The 20,741-nt window shown below is 36.6% G+C and overlaps 1 protein-coding gene across 5 annotated transcripts in view; it reads left to right on the top strand.

Moving 5' to 3' along the window:
- The window catches only part of Cad74A (cadherin 74A), a 145,307-nt gene that overhangs the window by 107,780 nt on the left and 16,786 nt on the right, over positions 1-20,741 (top strand). For 2 of the 5 annotated variants that reach the window (XM_022080043.2, XM_022080046.2), the window contains 8 exons: positions 12,303-12,664; positions 13,553-13,818; positions 15,339-15,566; positions 16,041-16,268; positions 17,580-17,715; positions 17,992-18,245; positions 19,156-19,420; positions 19,711-19,904. In XM_022080043.2, the coding sequence (XP_021935735.2) occupies positions 12,303-12,664; positions 13,553-13,818; positions 15,339-15,566; positions 16,041-16,268; positions 17,580-17,715; positions 17,992-18,245; positions 19,156-19,420; positions 19,711-19,904 (1,933 nt within the window). Of the gene's footprint in view, positions 1-8,498; positions 8,817-12,302; positions 12,665-13,552; positions 13,819-15,338; positions 15,567-16,040; positions 16,269-17,579; positions 17,716-17,991; positions 18,246-19,155; positions 19,421-19,710; positions 19,905-20,741 lie in introns of those variants that run through there. The other 3 variants (XM_022080045.2, XM_022080047.2, XM_087347455.1) reach the window with 3 other exon arrangements.

The following is a 20,741-nucleotide window of genomic DNA, read 5'->3' on the forward strand; positions in this document are numbered from 1 at the left end:
TTCGATGAGGAACATCAAATGATATTTTAATTATCTTAATTGTAAATTTTTAAATATGAATTGTGATTAGACGGACAAAAATCGAATAATTAATTAAATTTCACAATATGACGCAATTATATCATCTTATTAAATTGCTCTAAAATAATTTCTTTATTTTATCATTTCATCTATGCTTAGTTCTCCAAACGGTCTTATCTCTTGAGATTCAGGTTTATAGTATAGAATTATGCAACTATTTTGTACGTATATCATGCTTGCTACACGTTACACCCATCTTATAATACGTAATTCATTCATCATTGCAGCATTAGGGTAAGTTATACATTATGAAAATCCTATTTTGTTTTTAAATTTGTCAGTCTTCTCTCACCCTGTAGTCAAAATAATTGCTTTAACACACATCTTCAATTAAAATCTGCCCATTCTTCATATCAAGGAATCAAATTTCGAAATCAGAGAAAATAAAAAGTTGCGATTCTGTGAATATTATCATTAGGATTCTCTTTTGCGAATTTGTTGGTGTCTTGCTTGTGTCAAATTTAACTTCATCTTAATGTGTCCTCGAACGCCATTTATTAAAATTCAGGGTTTTATTAACTAGCATAATCTCTGATTTGGTGTAGTCTGTTCCTTGATTTATACAAAGGTTTTAAATATAATTTGAGCATTTGCGTAGAGAGACTGAGGAAGACCACGAAAAATCTGAGTCAGTTTATCTGGTAACCTAGTCACAACCTGAATACAAAATAAGATTGCTAACCAGTTAGTCATGATGTCAAATGTAATGAATTGGAAGGGATATGGAAGGAAACAGTCGTGGCTTACTGAAGGCACTATTTGGCATGGGGATAGAGAAACGATCTAGAGACAATCAGTCAGGGTACGTAGTCTCGGGAAAGGATTAATTCTAACCACCAGAATACGAAGCACGACTGTTTATCACTCCGACGCGAAGATTCGTCATCATATTTTCAAATTTACCTACACTATCATATTCTAATCTTCTTCGACACCAAATAATCAAATAATTCGATGTAGCGTCGTTAAATAACCCACGAACAAACAACGATACCTTGCGTAGTAATGTCAATAACGTAATTATAATTTTATTCTTTATATAAAAATTTATATTGAAATTAAATAATTTTAATGCTGCTATATAATTTAATGTTTACTGCGAGGGATGAATTAGACGTAATCCAGAAGGAAGTGAGTTTGAAGGTACTATCCCAGTATTCGAAGGTCCTCAGTGGCCGCTTGGTCGCTGGGACCGTGGGTTCGAATCCCACTCAAGCCATGAATGTTGTCCTGTGTACAGGTAGAGGCCTTGCTACGGGCCGATCCCTCATCTAAGGAGTCCTACCGATCAAGCCAACGAAAAGTTGGGTCCCGCAGTGCTCAGGCACTTGAAGAACGGGTCGTTCCCAGTATCTCAGTATTCACTTGGATGGATTGAAGAAAACCACGAACTTTGTAAATGTAGCCAGTCTCCAGGTTGAGATCTGAACCCGGGACCTCCGTCACAGAGTCACTCGACCACGACTCTGTTACGTGTCACTGAGTTAACGCGCGGTGGTCGCGTGTCTGAAAGCCCACGGTCTCTGCCGTTTGATCGCACAATGCAGCTCGAAACAGGTGCTCCGGAAGACGCCTGCTACCTCCCTGATTTGCATCAGTCCGGAAGACAATTAACGCAAAATTTCAATTATCGCGTGTGTGCATTACGCTGTCCTTCAGCTGCTACATTCGGATTTCATAACGCACTAACAAAAGCACCCACTTCAGGCACAAACTTTTTATAAACAAACTGTAATTACATGTAAAATTTATTACGTATTAAGCAATTTTGTTCATGTGCTATTATTTCCGCTTTAACTGACTCCTTGGCATTAACTAAGTCCTCACTTTGTTCGGGAATTACTTCGCTATACGTATATTTTTTTAACTTTTCTTAATAAGTGGGCTTCTACCATAATGTCGATGTAAAATAAACCTTAATGAAAATAATCTTAGGTTTAGACTAAACCCTCGGTTTTTACATAGGTTTTATGTAAGATATATTCATCATAGGTATCAAATCTTAGTTCAGAATGCTAGGCAACCAACCTGCAAGAGCGGGTCATGTCTCTTTCGCCTTTCGCATATAATAACTCGAGAACCTTCGAGTGGATTTTCATAAACCGGTAATTTAATGTGTAGAACGCTGGCCTTGTAATCCTGGGGTCTCGGGTTCGATTCCCGGCGGTGCCCGAATTTATAACTTGTGTTGGGCAAGGCCGTGGTCTAGGCAACACGGAGTTTTCCTCCGTGGCATCCCAACAATTACTCCATTCACACACAGAAGAAGGCAATGGCAAACCACTTCTGGATCATCTGCCAAGAACGTATATGAACAGGTCCCAGTCCGAGAAAAGGATGGAAGGATCCTGTTCATATGGACCTGTCGTCAGACAGAACACTAAATAATAATAAGATGAGGTGGTCTAGCGGTTAGAACGCTGGCCTTGTAATCCTGGGGGTCTCGGGTTCGATTCCCGGCGGTGCCCGAATTTATAACTTGTGTTGGGCAAGGCCGTGGTCTAGGCAACACGGAGTTTTTCTCCGTGGCATCCCAACAATTACTCCATTCACACACAGAAGAAGGCAATGGCAAACCACTTCTGGATCATCTGCCAAGAACGTATATGAACAGGTCCCAGTCCGAGAAAAGGATGGAAGGATCCTGTTCATATGGACCTGTCGTCAGACAGAACACTAAATAATAATAAGATGAGGTGGTCTAGCGGTTAGAACGCTGGCCTTGTAATCCTGGGGGTCTCGGGTTCGATTCCCGGCGGTGCCCGAATTTATAACTTGTGTTGGGCAAGGCCGTGGTCTAGGCAACACGGAGTTTTCCTCCGTGGCATCCCAACAATTACTCCATTCACACACAGAAGAAGGCAATGGCAAACCACTTCTGGATCATCTGCCAAGAACGTATATGAACAGGTCCCAGTCCGAGAAAAGGATGTTAGGATCCTGTTCATGTGGACCTGTCGTCAGACAGAACACTAAAAAATAATAATAATAATGTTTTATTACTGTGATATTAGGTCTACAGTCAAACCCCTGACTACGTTAATCCAGCACTACGACAGTGGTTCACTGCTAACGACGAGAAGTAATATTGTATTATGAGCTGTAGGTGGGTTCTAACCATCATCTATTATGACGAATATGATTTACTTCCTCGTCGTACTAAGAATAAAATTTATTCATACGCACTGCATCAAACCTCTGGGCTTGTTAAACGCTAACACGTGCGACCACCCTAGATGTCCATTGTTATTTTTCAACCCTTATTCGCCACCCCTTTCACAAACCCTTTTCCTCTTTTGCACATTACAATTCGGATGTATTTCTATAGGGTGATTTGTCTCCACCCCTGATTTGTTCCTTGTGTTTGCATTGCATTTTCTCATTTTCGATTCGCTTCTTATGTTTCCCTGTCTGAAAATTTGTGTCTGAAAATTTGTGTCTGAAAATTGCATAAACACCGGGTTGTATCTCCTAACAGCTGTTGCTTGTCTCTTAGAGCGCGGATAGCCGATTTCTACAAATTCAAACGTAATTGCTGTAGATTCCTACAGTTTTATAATGGCGTCTCACAGGATTTAGTCTATTCTTTAATTTGATCAAATTTTAAAGGAAATCGAATACAAGAATAGATTTTATTTTTCTTTAATATTTAATGTTTCAGACATACAAGAAGAAAAAGAAATGTCTTACTTTCACTTTTTACTTTCTCCGGAGATAGGGATTAGCTCTATCTATTGGGTCTAACAGAGTAGGTACCTGAATAAATAGAGCCCCATCTCCGAAACGTCGTTTTTATATTTTATTATTTCTTAGACAATGGAAAATATCCCAGAAAATTTTTAATCAAAGGGACTTAAAAAATTTCGAATTTCTTCTACATAATGTGCGTTATATTATTCCTATGTCTTATGAAATGTTTATTAAAGATTAAGAACAAAGACGCTTTGTATTCTGGCGATATAGTACAATATATAAAAGAAAAAAAAATTGGCGCAGTGTTTAATGATGCACCCCAAAATGAATAGGAATTTAAATTGTAGCTCCACACAGAGATTCTCTAAGATGCAGTCTTATACTAACTTTCTGTATTCTTTTATGTCTCGTAAGTAATCCGTTCCGTTGTGTTTTCCCCACAAAAATTGTGCTGTTATAAAATTACGAGAGAACCTCTTCATTATACATTTTGTGCGTAATTTATAGTCACTGAGATTTATCAGGTTTACTCTCAAAGACTCGTACTACCCCTGTGTTTGTTAACAGTTAACGCACAGACCCTCGGATATTTCACGTAAAATGTATTAGCAATTTCCACAACTGGGTAGAACGTCACATAATGCCATCTACCGGAAATATAAATACAGCTCTGGGGTGGTTTCCGTGCTGTTTTCTATTCTCCCTTTTCGAAACTTACGTGTTTTATGAGATGATAATGTTGCGTCATATTGTGATGAATTATAATTGTTTAATTTTAACCGTCTAATCACAATAAAATATTTTATTAAATATTAAAATATTAAAATATTATTACTACAATTAACATTTAATATTTAAAATATTTAAAATATATTAAAATGATGATCTTTCTATCGAAATGTTCGATTTACAATTAGAGCATCATCTTTTTCACGACATGTTTCGGTTTTCAATGAACCATCTTCAGGTGTATAATCGATATAAATTCAAATGTAATATTCTAAATGCAATCCTTCGTCAGAATGTCCATTAAATATCAGAAAGTTATCCACTTCTAGATCAATTATAAACAATTACGTGTTTTAATATGTTTAAATGTGAATATAAATAGTTTTCTTCTATTTTTAGCTCTGATTCCTTTCTTATATCTGTCTGTCTGTCTGTCTTCATCTATTCCGTCCTCCTGGTGAAATCACTTCTGGTACCGTTTCTGTCGTCTGTTATTCCTTGGACACGTCCATACCGAAAATTGTATTATATCATTCAAAATAGGAACTTGTGGACACATTTTTTTTTCAAATTAGGTGGTTTTGGGACAGTCTACAAAAATGTATTTACACTGTCAATAACTTTCTCTTGGCTTTATTCTTAAAATGACTTAATTCCAAAACATTTTATATTCTATTACCCTGTGCAAATGAAACAGTCGTGTTTTTGAGCAGTAAGAGACTCTTACACGTTTCTAATTTTCTTAATAATAATAATAATTCATATTTATTTAAATCTTGTCAGTCTAATCACAATAAAATTCCTATTAAATATTAAAATATTACTATAATTAACATTTAAATATTTAAAATATACAGAGAACATCATTTAATATATTTTAAATATTTAAATGTTAATTATAGTAATATTTTAATATTTAATAGGAATTTTATTGTGATTAGACTGACAAGATTTAAACAAATATATATTTATCACAATATGACGCAACTTTATCATCTCAATAATAATTCAATTCAATTCATTTATTTAAGTTCTTTACTACAGCCAAATAAGGCCAATAACAGCCAAGCACTAAACCAGAGTACAGGATAAAATATAAAAATTAATTTATTTATTTATTTCAATAATAATAAAAGTAAAACAAACAAATGAATTTAAATATATAAATGTACAATATTAATAATAATTCGATTCATTTATTGAATAATATTTCACAAGTAAATGGGCTAAATATGATACCTAATTAATATAATTCAATTTAATAAAATAAATAATACTAAATAATAATAATAACAGTTCAACTGGAAATGTAAGTTGTTAATTTTAACAATTTGTTCTTAATAATTGTTTTCGTGTATTTTATGAGTTAGTTCTGAACAAATTTAAGACATTGTGTGGTTAATGCTAAGACCTTCATCGTTTTATAAGTGACTCTCCCGTAAACATAAATATTTTAATTCTGTTTCATTTTTACCAGACTTTGTTAAGCCACAATTATTGCGAAGACTGCAGTCTAGAAATAATTGCGTTAATTCTTTTCTGGTTTTAGAGACACGCGGATTAGAAGATATAAATCTCTCTTACATGCCTATAACGAAAGAAACAACTTGGAATAACTCGACGTAAATGGGACAATATTAATATAGATCAAAAATAAGATTAATATGGCTCTGGATAAGTTTTGTTGTGAACACTGTAAGTAACCTTCCAATTCCTTTTCCTGACTCTTAATTTCCCGAAAAGGTCTTTGATTTATTGAGTTAATTAGTAATTAACACCACTTAAACAAGAGACCGGCGCTGTTTAGCAAATTATCCAAATCACAGACTGCTTTTATTTATTTATTTAGTGTTCTGTCTGACGACAGGTCCATATGAACAGGATCCTTCCATCCTTTTCTCGGACTGGGACCTGTTCATATACGTTCTTGGCAGATGATCCAGAAGTGGTTTGCCATTGCCTTCTTCTGTGTGTGTGAATGGAGTAATTGTTGGGATGCCACGGAGGAAAACTCCGTGTTGCCTAGACCACGGCCTTGCCCAACACAAGCTATAAATTCGGGTACCGCCGGGAATCGAACCCGAGACCCCAGGATTACAAGGCCAGCGTTCTAACCGCTAGACCACAATTATAATTTATCATTACCCAACTGCGTCTGACTTATAAAGCCCGGTCTTAAAAGTTCCAAATGCTTTCATGTTTGTACCATTGAAACACTAAGAATGTCTGATTGCTTTATGTTTCGTTGGATTGATGATTGCAATATCTTGCTTCTACGTATTTGTTTATAAAGTTCTCTCTTTAGAAGTTTGAAACGTAGAAATTTAATACACGAACGCGGAATGAACAATAAAAACATCGATTGTATATTATAAAATAGCACACCTCCTCTCTGATGTTCAATAATTTATATCTTTGGTTCATGTAATTGATATTTTCCAGTTTCGAAAGTTCATGTACGCCATTATTCCCCCCCCCCCCCCCCTTAACTTTTGAATATATGAAAATATAGTCGTGTTTTCATTATTCAAACCTATTGTTGCTAAGAAACCATTGTGACGTTGTATACATATCATAAAGGGTTATGTAACTAGTACTCTCTTTTCATATTTCTAACGTATTGTATAACAAGGGGTTGGTTTTACCGCCCAGAATGAATATAGAAATCATGTGTTTGAAAGTATCTAGCTTAAAATTCATCCCTCTTCAATACCCCCATTCATATATTGAAAAGGACCCCTCTCGATAACGTTACAGTTGATCGGTTTCTGAATTTATTTCAAATATCAGACGTGGAATTGTGTGCTTATATTTTAACTCTTTTATTTTGTTAATACCGAAAAGTCGTAAGTCAGAAGCTACAAATGTAATACATATTTTTGTATGTCAAGATTGTGTCCTGCCTTTCAAGCAAAATTTCGATTGTTATAGCTTGAATTCTGGTCCCGGTAAACACAAAAAGTCTCCGCTTAAAAGTTTAGTATTTCGAAAGAAACCAGTTGGCAACACTTACTTTCAAGTTCTAGAAACAGTTTCCAAAGAATTGTTCTGTTCACTAAATATTATTAAGATGATTAAATTAACGAGAATGACATGCTCTTGTGAACACGGTAATGAACATCCAGGAACAATAAAATACAAGAAATGGAGTTAATTTTACTTACTTTTTGGTATAATTCTTTTCCTCGTAACAGTTGTCGACAGGCTAGCAGCCAAACTTAACATTGTCGTGTGATATATCTTTCCTTTCTATTGTAAGGCTGTCGTCAGTTATTTGAGCGTAAAAATGCTTTCAATTTGCTGTTAATGTGGAAAGTGCATCATTCATGTATCCGTCCTGTTCCTTCCAGGTCACATATCGAATGGAACAAGAATTCTGCTAACAGCTGTTACGTGGATATCAATTGATATTCCAGTAGACCTTCAGTGCAGTGAGAATGACAAGAGATTATTTTCGTTACGTGTTTTCAAATTCGAACTTATGTGTGTGTAGTGTGCGTTCTAGTATTGACTGTGGTCAGATTGCTTGTTAAAAAGTTTTAATCTGTATGTTAAATACGATAATTTCGTTAAAATATAGCCAAGAAGTAAATTATTTCGAACGAAAGTCTTAAAAATCTTAATGAGATACTTATTTCGTGTCAGAAATGTTCTTCTGTTTAGTAAACTTACGCGTCATACCAACCTACAGGTCTAAATTTACGCGTAGGCGATAGTCATTTGTTAAACGCCAACTGTATCTAAGGAACAAAATACTTTTCGACAAATAATACATAAAAGTCATAATCAACTCCTCAGTTTTTACAGAGTTTATTCCAAACTAAAAAGCAAAATACTATTCAGGAAGTTTTATATTTATTGCATTGATTGTTGCTTTATTCTACGCTTGAAATCAGTAAAAGACCAGTTGTCCTCGGCCTCGCGCTTACCCCTCCCCCTCTCTTCCCCCACCGCGTACCGACCATTTCATTTTTACCTGGCTGCCAGCAGGTAGCTCTGGCATCGACTTACAAAGACTAACCTGTGGAGTGGCCAAGATGGAAATGCCAACATCCTGAATCATGGGTGTATTTATTGCGTTTACAACATTAGAAAGAGAAGTAATCAGATGTGTGAAGCATTATAGTAATGTTATGAATATGAGAATGGTGTAGTGTTATGTGTTTAAAGCCGTTTGTGTGATGGGTTCCTAGAAATTATAGTGCAGTGTGTTATCAGGAATCCTTTGAAAGTACCGTTTTCTCTCAACGCTTCATACCTGCAAGACCGTGACGCAGGGAACCGAAGTCTAAAACGGTGGATGACTTTCTAGGGTAAGGAAATCTTTAGATTAGAAACGTACACATAATGAAATTAATTTGTGTGAACATTTCTGCACAGACTAATGAACCGTGTTTTTTTGAAACAATGCAATTAAGCGTATTAGCAGGTACATACTTTCTATAAAAGTATTTTGTGTTTTGAAGGAATTTTTACTCACTTTCGTGGACAGTAGAATGATTTTAATTCCACCATTTTTAAACAAAGATACTCTAATTATAAGAAAGAGAAGCTCATTGTGCCACTGCTAATTGAAATACATATATCTTACTGCATTAACTGACATGAGAATTTTGCATGTAACAACGGTTTTTAACTTTTTATCAGTTTTACCATTTGGTTTTCGTATTATATCTCAGTAATGCATTCATTGGTGTTGTGCAGGTGTTGCAAGCTTTCGTAAAAGCTTCTTATTAAAATATTAAAGCTGTAATTTGTTTACTTAATTCATTACGTATGGAACCAAGCTTTAAATTAGAGTTTGCTGAATTGTCAACACTGTAACATGTGAAGCTGAAACAACTCATCAGTTGTGACAGTATTTTAGAATCTGTAACATTGTTGTCATATACGTATATATATTTCTTGACACTTACTTTTAAAATCCTGTCATGGAATGTGAAACTGATATTTCAAGTACAAAATTACGAGTTTTTGACATGTATACATTATTTGTTACTAGACCTTTTTAAATTATAGCATTTGATTACAGAGCGAGCGGGAATTGAAACTGGGCTTAAAGAATGCCAAGTGAATTGGTTGGTAGCCTTGATATCGTCTTCTTCGTAACAAATTCACCTGCGTTTCTCTCATGGTGGTTATGAATGTTGGTTAGTGCTGTCTCTAACATATAATTACACGTGTGTACACATTTGGTTCTGTCGCCACATCTCACTTTCTCTCGTTCTATTAAATATCTTCACTATTACGAACATTTTTTTTATCGCTCTGAAATCTCAATACAAGCAAGAACGTGGAACTGCGCTTATCGTAAGTAAATTTCTTATCCCTGCGATTAAATCTCTCCCAGCTGAAGTGACACTACATGACTGGTTCTAATTAGTGTAATTATGGAGGTTACTGGGAAGACGTGATGTTGATAAAACCCGCTTAAGTGAAAATGAGGTCAGTTGTAAGGTAGAGTTTTTAATTTTGTTGCTATTAAATGTTATATTGAGATGGGGGTTGTAGAAATACGAAATTTCGTCAGTTTTCAATATATTGTGTATTACTAAGTGATTTAGTTGAAAGTGTTAGTCAGAAAGCATGGGCGAAAGAAACAATTTGGAACTTTCTGTGTTCTGGGTTGTTGCGCTGTGTAGTCTCGTCGATGTATATAGTCTGCGCAGTAGTTTTTGGCTGGCGGACGGGCCTACTCTGTGTACCTGAGGTGGCACGGTCAGCGTATTTCTTTTGTTTGGGCTCCTCGGTGCAGTCAGCTTTATACTATCGCACAACAGACTCGCTCCTAGCCTTCCCCTTGAAAATTCCACCGGCCAAAAACTACTGCGCCGACTATACCAGCGTTTCAGAGGCCATACTGCCTCCATCATCAGGGTGAATGTTAAAAACGAAGCAGGGGAACAGGTCATCTGAGGATTTGTTACGATGAACCCTTAGTTTAGCAAAAACAAAAATATAAGTTGATATTCCGTCAGTGGTAAAAGAACATTCTGCTCAGTTCTCTTATTTAAGCCATTGACTTTACAAGCGTAAGATGTACGTTCTACTGGTACAAATTGTTATTGAACTGGAAATGGTGTGGAAATACTGATCGTTAGCTGAACCGGGTCTTTCTTGGCACAGATCGGCTAGTCATCGTTGGGTCATCTTGTTCAGTGTCCTCACGAATTAATAAACTTCACCGCGGCATGGAGACCTGTAGGGGAATGGGGACAAACATTCTTAACCTACATTCGGTATCCCCTGTTTCTGAGGACTTCATCCACCGTTCAGTACACTGAAGATGAAGACAGTACGTCTCGGTAGCTAGATCATTTGTTAGCTTCAAGTTCCGGTCGTTTTATCCTCTCGAAGACAAACATCCTCCATCACAGTACCATTTAAACAGAAGGCTAGTTGGGCCTCAGAGTCATTTTGGACGTGGTGATGAAGTTGAAAGCCTCGAAGCTAAGTTGTTCAGTCCGTAGGCAGACTCTGCTGATGGTTACTCCAGCTGTGGTCGAATGGAGTACGGACTGAAGTGCTGTTAGCAGGAAACTGTAGGGCAGTGTTTACGGTAGGTCATCCGTTAATCTTGTGTGCTCTATGGCGGTCACTACTGCTTCCTGGTGCAGGTAGCGGTGCGTTAGTGCGCACGCGCGTGCAACGTGTGAACGACCTCTTGTCAATTCTCTCTCATACGGGCTAGTGACGCCACTGGAACATCCACAGGCCCACATCCTGGCGTTGGAAAACACGTCTCGTTTGTCGCTTTCAACATCCAGAACAAGGACAACTTCTAGTTCATGTGAACTGAACGTGTCGGTACCACGGGTCAGGTTTAATGTTGGAAAGGTAGCCGGTTCGAATCTCGGACGGAACACCGCCTTGTACTGTGTAACTTTAAATAAGCCACGACCTCTTAAAATTTACCATACGTCACAATCACACTGATTACATGTTAAATAAATTCTGCAGTTGTTACAATTTTGTTAAATAATCCGACATTACAGGCAAATTACAGAACGTCGAATCTGTTATACTGTCCTCAACTCGAACATGGTAGCTTTCATTACGGAGGTCATGACTCATACAGGGTTATTTATCCATCAACAACTTTCTGGTCTGCGTAATCCGTCCAGAGTTCGAGTTGTGTTTCCTTTTCACGTAAAAAAGGAACTGACTGGCTTTGTTAGGTGGAAATGTGTGTATTAATTTATTATATCTTATTTATTCGTTTTACAGTTTACAAAAAAAATAACAGAGATGTTTGAAATCGAAAAGCCGAATAGGATATCGGACTTAAAAGGAGACTAGCTTACAATGGACTCGTATTCTTCGCCAGACAATGAACTACAAGAGACTGACAAGGTCTTCTATACATCTGACCGAAACAGAAAACATTCAAATTGTTTGGGAAGTTTTTTGGAAGAATATAACTTGAAATACCACAGTGTGTCAAAACGTGTATTAATAAGATTACGTAATGGACTGAAATGAATGTTTATTTTCCATGTTAATCCACTATCATATTAAAATAATCTAGACTAGACCTGCAACAGAAGTCATACGTGTGAATTACTTTGGTAACAAGAAAATTCTTTCTCACGGGAAGTTCTTATGCGAATTTCCTCATTTATTTTGTGAATGCAGTGTATTAATTGTTTCAGTATGCAATATACAGGATGATTCAAAAGTCTCCATACAGTGTTTGCTGAAACAGCATATCTTCACCATTCTGTGGAGCGTATTCCCAAAATTTGTAAATTATTTACAATATTTTTTTCAATCTGAAGATTGTCTCTGGTTTGTTTCAGAAGAATTATGGGGAATCATAACATTTTGCCAAACATGAAGAATTCTCAAGAAAGACCAAGAATTTTATGGTTTTATCTTCTGCTGTTCTTGTGGGGTTTGAGCGTGGAAGCTCAATCTTTAATAAACCGTGCTCCCCACTTCCTGCCTGGAGGCGATATGGCAAGGTTTTCACTACCTGAAGATACCAAAGTTGGCACGCCTGTATATCGATTGCGAGGACTCGATCCAGAAGGCTCTAGTGTGCATTACAGCATCAGTGGAGAACAGTTGACAGTAGATCGTAAATCAGGAATTGTTTCATTACTCAGGCCATTGGATCGGGAATCTGTTGATCTGGTGGAAGTCATAATAAGCATTACAGGTTTGTCTATTAGCCTACTTATAAAAATTGGTAATTTGTGTCAATTGTCTTGTAATTAATTTTGTAATAGCTTGAATTTGTTACAGAAAAAAAAGACGGGAGAGTTAACAAAATTCTGGTTTCTCCCAGTTCAGTCACAGTTCTTTATACCACAAAAATGACAATAATGCATATAGTACGAGTATAATATTAAAATGTATAGACTCAGTTTTAGCGTTTGGTGGAGTTAAGTGACCAGCTTCACGTCCTATAAAAAGGAAAACAAATCACTTACTTTAGACCAGGGGTTTGATAATGTACTGCATGTCAGGGTATTTTGCTCACCTCGTGGGGTTGTGACTCACGGAATGGTGGTAGATGAGTATCGAGGTAAAACTTACGAAATCTTCTCCGCCATTGCTACTTCGTCTACAAGAGAAATCTCGCATGAAATCTTGGATTTGACCTACATATCTGAGGTAGGTTGATACCAACGTTTTGTAGAAACATACTATCTCCATCTTCAGTGTTTTTTGAAACACGGATTCTGTCTTCTGGGTTGTTGCACCATGTAGTCTGGTAGAAGTTTAACCAACTTTCAGAGGTCCATGCTGCCTCAGTCATCAGTGCAACTACATGGCTCAACAACCCAGAAGACAGCCATCTTCTGACTCTGCCGTGAAAACCTCAAATCCTACATGGATTTACCTAATATGACATTCTCGAAGAATCTGTCCGCTGCAATGGAGGAGAACTTACTGTGTGTTGGTAGTACAAATTTGATCAAACTGTAATATTTTCTTTGATCAGGAACCAGCAAAAGTCTAAGAGTAAACTTCTGTACTTTTGCATTATTCTGAAGTTTCCTTCCTGCTACTGATCTGGTTAATTATTGCGTTTTAATTTCAGATGAGGGAATTGCAGGATCCGAACCCAACACGGTGTCTCTGCGTCGAGAGATCCCAATTCTGGACGTCAATGACAATGCACCGGAATTTCAAGGTCGTCCTTATTCATTCGCTGTGGCCGAGACTACACGTGTTGGGACGACTGTCTTCAGCAACATTACGATAACTGACAAAGATGGAGGAGTTAATGCTGATATTATCTTAAGCTGTGCTGCGGATAAAGATAATGAAGATGCGTGTTCAACGTTCGATGTGGCAACGGAGAAGGTAAATGTATCCTACATAATTGTTACAAACATTTACAGCGGAAAGTTTATGATTCTAACTAAAATTTAACAATAAAATTATACTTTTGACCATATAATCCAGTTTTGACTGTAAAATTTAACAATAAAATTATACTTTTGACCGTATAATCCAGTTTTGACTCTAAAATTTAACACTAAAATTATACTTTTGACCGTATAATCCAGTTTTGACTCTAAAATTTAACAATAAAATTATACTTTTGACCATATAATCCAGTTTTGACTGTAAAATTTAACAATAAAATTATACTTTTGACCGTATAATCCAGTTTTGACTCTAAAATTTAACACTAAAATTATACTTTTGACCGTATAATCCAGTTTTGACTCTAAAATTTAACAATAAAATTATACTTTTGACCATATAATCCAGTTTTGACTCTAAAATTTAACAATAAAATTATACTTTTGACCATATAATCCAGTTTTGACTCTAAAATTTAACAATAAAATTATACTTTTGACCATATAATCCAGTTTTGACTCTAAAATTTAACAATAAAATTATACTTTTGACCATATAATTCAGTTTTGACTCTAAAATTTAACAATAAAATTATACTTTTGACAATATAATCCAGTTTTGACTCTAAAATTTAACAATAAAATTATACTTTTGACCGTATAATCCAGTTTTGACTCTAAAATTTAACACTAAAATTATACTTTTGACCGTATAATCCAGTTTTGACTCTAAAATTTAACAATAAAATTATACTTTTGACCATATAATCCAGTTTTGACTCTAAAATTTAACAATAAAATTATACTTTTGACCATATAATCCAGTTTTGACTCTAAAATTTAACAATAAAATTATACTTTTGACCATATAATCCAGTTTTGACTCTAAAATTTAACAATAAAATTATACTTTTGACCATATAATTCAGTTTTGACTCTAAAATTTAACAATAAAATTATACTTTTGACAATATAATCCAGTTTTGACTCTAAAATTTAACAATAAAATTATACTTTTGACCATATAATCCAGTTTTGACTCTTATAGACAATAAATGAATTTATACGTTCCTTTACTTGATGTATTTGGCTCATATCAAAGTTAATAATTATTATATTAAATAACACTTTTTGCGTACCTAATATAATAACATTTTATGCCCTCCGTCAAGTTTTACACATTCAGATTTAATATAAAGAAAAATGTTTAAATTATTGGGCTTTGATGTGGTCAAATTACAGTTAATTTAAGTACTGTAATTAAGGGTTGATATCGTTAACCTCTTTAAAGCTATAAAACTGGACATTTGGTTAATCTGTATAAGTCTTGATGCTTTTGTGTTGAATCTTCTTCGATGATCAGCTGTGTCAAATTTGGATTTGTCTTTTTTGGTCGTCAATGACTTTAATAAATTTCAGTGCTATTATTTCTCCTTGAATAAAATGTCTTACATCGCACATGAATGACTTGACAATAAAAGTAAAGTGTGAATTGCTGTTATTAAAATGTTTCAGATAACTGAGGGAGAGTACGTGGGCATAATTTCACTTCTGAAGCCCCTGGACTACGAGCAACGTGCAGGGTACAGTCTGGTATTGAAGGCGACCGACGTGGCCTCCGAATCTTCCGCGAGGTTGACAGCAGTTGCTAATGTCGCTATCGATGTGATGGACATTCAAGACCAACCTCCTGTCTTCTTGAATTCTCCTTTCTCCGCAACCGTAGCTGAAGGCACAGCACCTGTAAGCGTCAAAGAAAAAAATTATGTTTTTTTTTTTGTAAATTTGGTCCGATAAATGGCTAGCTATACGAGTGTTTTACCTGATTTGCTTATGTCATAAATATTTTTCACTTTTTTTGATTTATGACGGACTAGTGTTTTACTCGATAAGGTATCTTGGTCTTATCGGTCAAAACACAACAGTTTTTAATTGCAGAAATATTTTATTTCCTCGTATCGTTAAACCACCAGTTTTAATGCAAATATAAATCACGGAGTGTAATTATAGTAAATATTTTCATGAGTAGTTCAGTCTGACGTAAAGAATAAAATAAGAGTGAAATATAATGTACAGCTTAAAGGAACATATTGAAATAATTCTAGCGAAATACTTGCCACGTATCATAAAATATAATTTCACCCAAAGACGTTGAAATATCGTGTTCCGACGGATAAAACTGAGATACTTCGATGGCACGACCATTTTTGTGTCCAGGGCACATCTGTCTTGAACATCCGAGCAAGGGACGGAGACTCGGGCGATCCGAGGAACGTGACGCTCGCTATCGAAGGCGACGTGCTTGGTTACTTCTCGCTGGTTCAATACGCGCACAGTCCGACCAGCGCAGTTTCTGTCGCTGACTTAGTTACGTCTAATAAGTCAATAGACAGGGAACATCCAGACATTTTTCAGAATGGCGGAATTTATGTCTTTTCAGTTAAAGTAAGTACGTTCATATTGGCTTCGAGTCATATCAGTGTGCTGAAATAATAGCAAAACCTCTGCGTAATATTTTACTCGTAAAGTATTAATTAATTGACAACAAAAACTTAACACTGAATATATTGGTATTTGTATAGACTAAAAAAATTAACAGATTTCTAATTTCAGAAATTAAATAAAATTGTTTGTTGATTTGTGTTGTTTTTATCACGTAAATATACGTAATGAACTTTGCGGTCTCGTCTCGTTGGTCTGCTTTGGCCCCGTCTTTAATTTGATCTGATTGTCTTCTCATAATCTTCTAGTGTTTCTGTTTCCAATAAAAATTTGACACTTTATAATTGTAAATTCTTTGAAATTTTACATCTGATTTTGTAAAATTCTTGTATTTCTTGTGGCTTCTGAATGTGTTTTCAGTTACTTATCAAAAATTTAATTTCTGTTGTCTCTATATCTAATGGCCTTTTTTAATTGCCCGCATGAACTTACGAAGAGTTGTCTGTTTTTCACAGTTCTTTAACAATTCTGCTCTTGCTTTCCGTTCTTGACTTGTTTTACCTTGCGAGTGCTAAACACTTCATTGCTACGTGATTCTATAAAAGCATTTAACACGTAAACATTCTAAGTGGTGCAATGTGATCGGTACTGATAGCTTCTGGGCTCCATCTATCTTATATTCTACAGTCAGAACACTTCATTTAATTTCCGCCACGGTGGTCTAGTGGTTAGAACGCTGGCCTTGTAATCCTGGGGTGTCGGGTTCGATTCCCGGCGGTGCCCGAATTTATAACTTGTGTTGGGCAAGGCCGTGGTCTAGGCAACACGGAGTTTTCCTTCGTGGCATCCCAACAATTACTCCATTCACACACAGAAGAAGGCAATGGCAAACCACTTCTGGATCATCTGCCAAGAACGTATATGAACAGGTCCCAGTCCGAGAAAAGGATGGAAGGATCCTGTTCGTAATATGTCGCCAACCTCCTGTAATAAAGAAAAAGGTGATTACCTGAGCATGTACCTTTCATCGAAGGATGGGAGTAGATTTACCTCAGGAAACATAGTGTTCTGCGTGGAGAACGTAGGACGATGGATGAAGTCTAAAAATCTAATAAATTAGCATCAGTATTCTTTAGGATTATTTGATACGATGTAAATATAATTCTTTGCCCTTAAATATAGACCAAAATTTGTGTCCTAACAAAAGACTCTGAATCCTGATGTATTTTTGAGGTTTATGGTACTCGTTTATTATTACGAGAAAGTTCGGAGGCACGTAAGTAGAAAACCTTCATGTGTTTCTTCCCTTTCCAGGCCACGGAGTTAATAAATAATGAACTTCCCGGGGACACGGCTACGTCACAAGTTACAATTGTTATTACAGACGTAGATGACCAGGTTCCAGTATTTAACGAGGATAATTTTCACATTAGCGTGTCAGAAGATATTGGTAAGTAAAGATAATAAAATATGTAAGCTACAGTTCGTATAGGTGCATCATCATCATCATTTCGAGTTTTAGACCTAGATTGAGTTCTTCTGTGTGTATGGAGTAATTGTTTTCATAACTAAGTGTATAGTTTCAGCGTAGGTATTTGAGAAATATGAAATCATAAAATTGTAGTAGAATTAATAAAATATTCTCTCACTGACTATTATACGTATGACTGCCGTTTCCATAGTATGTTGATGGTTGGAAAAACTCTGAGGTATTTAATATTTCTAGGTGCTGACACACCTTTACCAGGCCTGAATATGGTCGTTAATGACCGTGACGTAGGAGAGAATGCTCGCTATACTTTAAAACTTCGCGACGTAAAAAATTCAGCTGGAACGTTCACGGTACACCCATCAGTTGCGACTGGACGTACTCCGGTCGTAATAAGAGTTGCAAATGTTAAAGGATTGGACTATGATGTGGAAGATCCTTCCCTTAGAAAAATTGTGTTTGATGTTGTGGCGGTGGTTAAGGGGAAGCAGGTATGTACACACTAAAAAAAAATTTCTTTTGATGTAACTAATTTTTTTTGTACCAGACGGACTCAAATTTGGTCACTGCTTAACAACGAACCTAAGATAAACTGGGATGCATATAAAATATTTTAATTATATATTGGAAAGCAGGAAGGAAACTGTAAGCTTATTGGTTACTTCGGAAAGAACTGCGCACCTACGAGAGGAAGAGGAGAACGCCGGTCTAAATAACGCAATTAACGTGTTCCGGGTCGATAACCTGCTACATGCTAATTTTTTTTATGTTTTTTTTTGAATTTTTATAAAATTATTCACAGCTGATTGGCCTAAGGAGGTTGATAAAACTCAGTTGGAGGTTGAAACTTAATGTGTCAGGATATTGTAACATATTTCCATACGTAACGGCTGTAACATTTCTACAGCTGTGGTCCTACCAACTCACATTTTAATTTTATTGGAAAATACCAATTTGGTTCTCGTACTACACGAAATGATCATATCATAACATTGAATGGTATTTCATAAGATTTAGGATATTTAAAGGTTCGAGGTGGAACGAGAGTGGTGAGAGAGAGACGGGATGTAAGTTTTTATCAGATGAATTATAGAAACAAAACCAAAATCTAAAGTAACGCCATGTAGGCGCTTGGGGGGAGAGACGGTATAGCTCCTACTCGTTCTTGAACTCGGCACTAGATGGGGGTGAGTGGTCGGCATCACGCCCCGGCCGTGCTGTACCCCTGGCAAAGGACCCCGGTACCCATTGGACAGGAGGCTTGAGTGGGCCCCGGAGCCGGTCTGGACGCAGAGGCTACAACCCAGAAGACAGAAATCTTCTTCTAATAACTTAATATGCAGGAATGTGTGTTGAGTCATTAAGAATTTACGAGTAATGAATTTCTTGTTTCTGTGACAGGACTTAGATGTGGAAGTGGCCAGTGCACGAGTAACTGTTGATTTGGTCGATGCAAATGACAACTCTCCCGTCTTCCCTCAGTCTGCGTATCGTATTCGTGTCTTGGAGAATGTTCGTCCGGGGTCATTGATCTCTAACATCACTGCAAAAGATGTAGACAGTAAAGAGTTTGGTAGCGTAACTTACTCTATCAAAGGCTTTGGATCTGAGAAGTTTTATACGCAATCAAAAGAAGGAGGTTTATATGTGGCTAAATCTTCTCCAGGTAGGTAATATTTCCCAACTTTCTAAGGGTCCAGGTGTATAAATGAGTCCTATAGAAATATACTTTTTTTTATAGTTAAGCCATTTCCTGTGCCCAAATATCCTCCTCAAACACCTGCAATCTGCGTTCCTCCCTCAGAGTGAGAGACCATGTTTCGCACCCATACAAAGCAGGCAAAATTATTGTTTCGTATACTTTAATTTTCAGGTTCTTAGAAATCAGACGGGAAGACAAAATATTCTTTTTTTTATCCTTAAGTTGCTGCTTGTTATTGTCACCCTTAATTACAGGTTTAGATTATGAAACCCAAAAATCATATTCGTTAACCTTTGAGGCTCGTGATGGTGGAGGACGTGTTTCAACAGCAAATCTGTTTGTGGAAGTGGAGGATGTTAATGACAACGCACCTGTTTTTGAACAGAGGGAATACGGCCGTACAGTGAGGGAAGGAGCAACTAGCTTTCAACCTCAACTATTTGTTAGGGTGAGTGCATTTTCTGAGTTGCTTATTGCAATACCTTACATGACTCTCTCACACTAACTACACAGGAACTAAGATTTTAATGCCAAATCATTCTGTCAATTAACGTCAATATATTAAAATGTTTAGGAGGAAAATAGAGAAAAATTAAAATATTTGTAAGCTACGCATTTAAACTTCTGTCATCTCCTTTAAATCGAATGCTGTGTGGAATGTCGAACATATTTAAGTGACGAGATGCATAGGCTGTCTGAAAGAGACCAATGATTTGAAATTATTGGGTAAATGACTGACCTCACTAATATCAGCGTCCTCTTCTTAAGATATTTACGCTTTATGTACGTCTGACAACCGAACCACTTCTTCTATCGCTGTATTCCCACAGCTTCTCTTCAGTTCATTCCCATGCTCTCCCTTCTTACCATGTGACATCATTTCTAACCTCTTTTTCCCATCTGTATGTCTCTCTTGTCCCGCACCGTAGCCACGCGGTCTGAGGCATCATGCTTCGGACCGGTGGTTCGAGTCTCGGGGAAAGGAATTTCTGATGAGATTTTCGACCGGTGTTTGGGACCGGTGCCAACCCAGCATCGTGAGGAAATTGGGGAGCTACAATGAGTAGCGTAATTCAGTCATGAAAACTAGCAATGGCTGGGGGTTCATCGTGCTGACCACACGTCATCCTCTATCTGGTCGGATGATCGTTCACCTCTGCTTAGGCATGTGGACGTGAGGCCAGCAGTCAAGCTAGTCGGCTTTGGCTCTCGGAGGACTGTTACGCCACGGGTAAAAAAATGTGTCTCTTACTTGGACATTCTCCTTTTACTTTCATATTCAGAA

Source organism: Zootermopsis nevadensis, unplaced genomic scaffold (genome assembly GCF_977971745.1).
Source record: "Zootermopsis nevadensis isolate Lab colony 2312 unplaced genomic scaffold, Znev_1.0 Znev_ptg000011l, whole genome shotgun sequence".
NCBI classification, from domain to species: Eukaryota; Metazoa; Arthropoda; class Insecta; order Blattodea; family Termopsidae; genus Zootermopsis; species Zootermopsis nevadensis.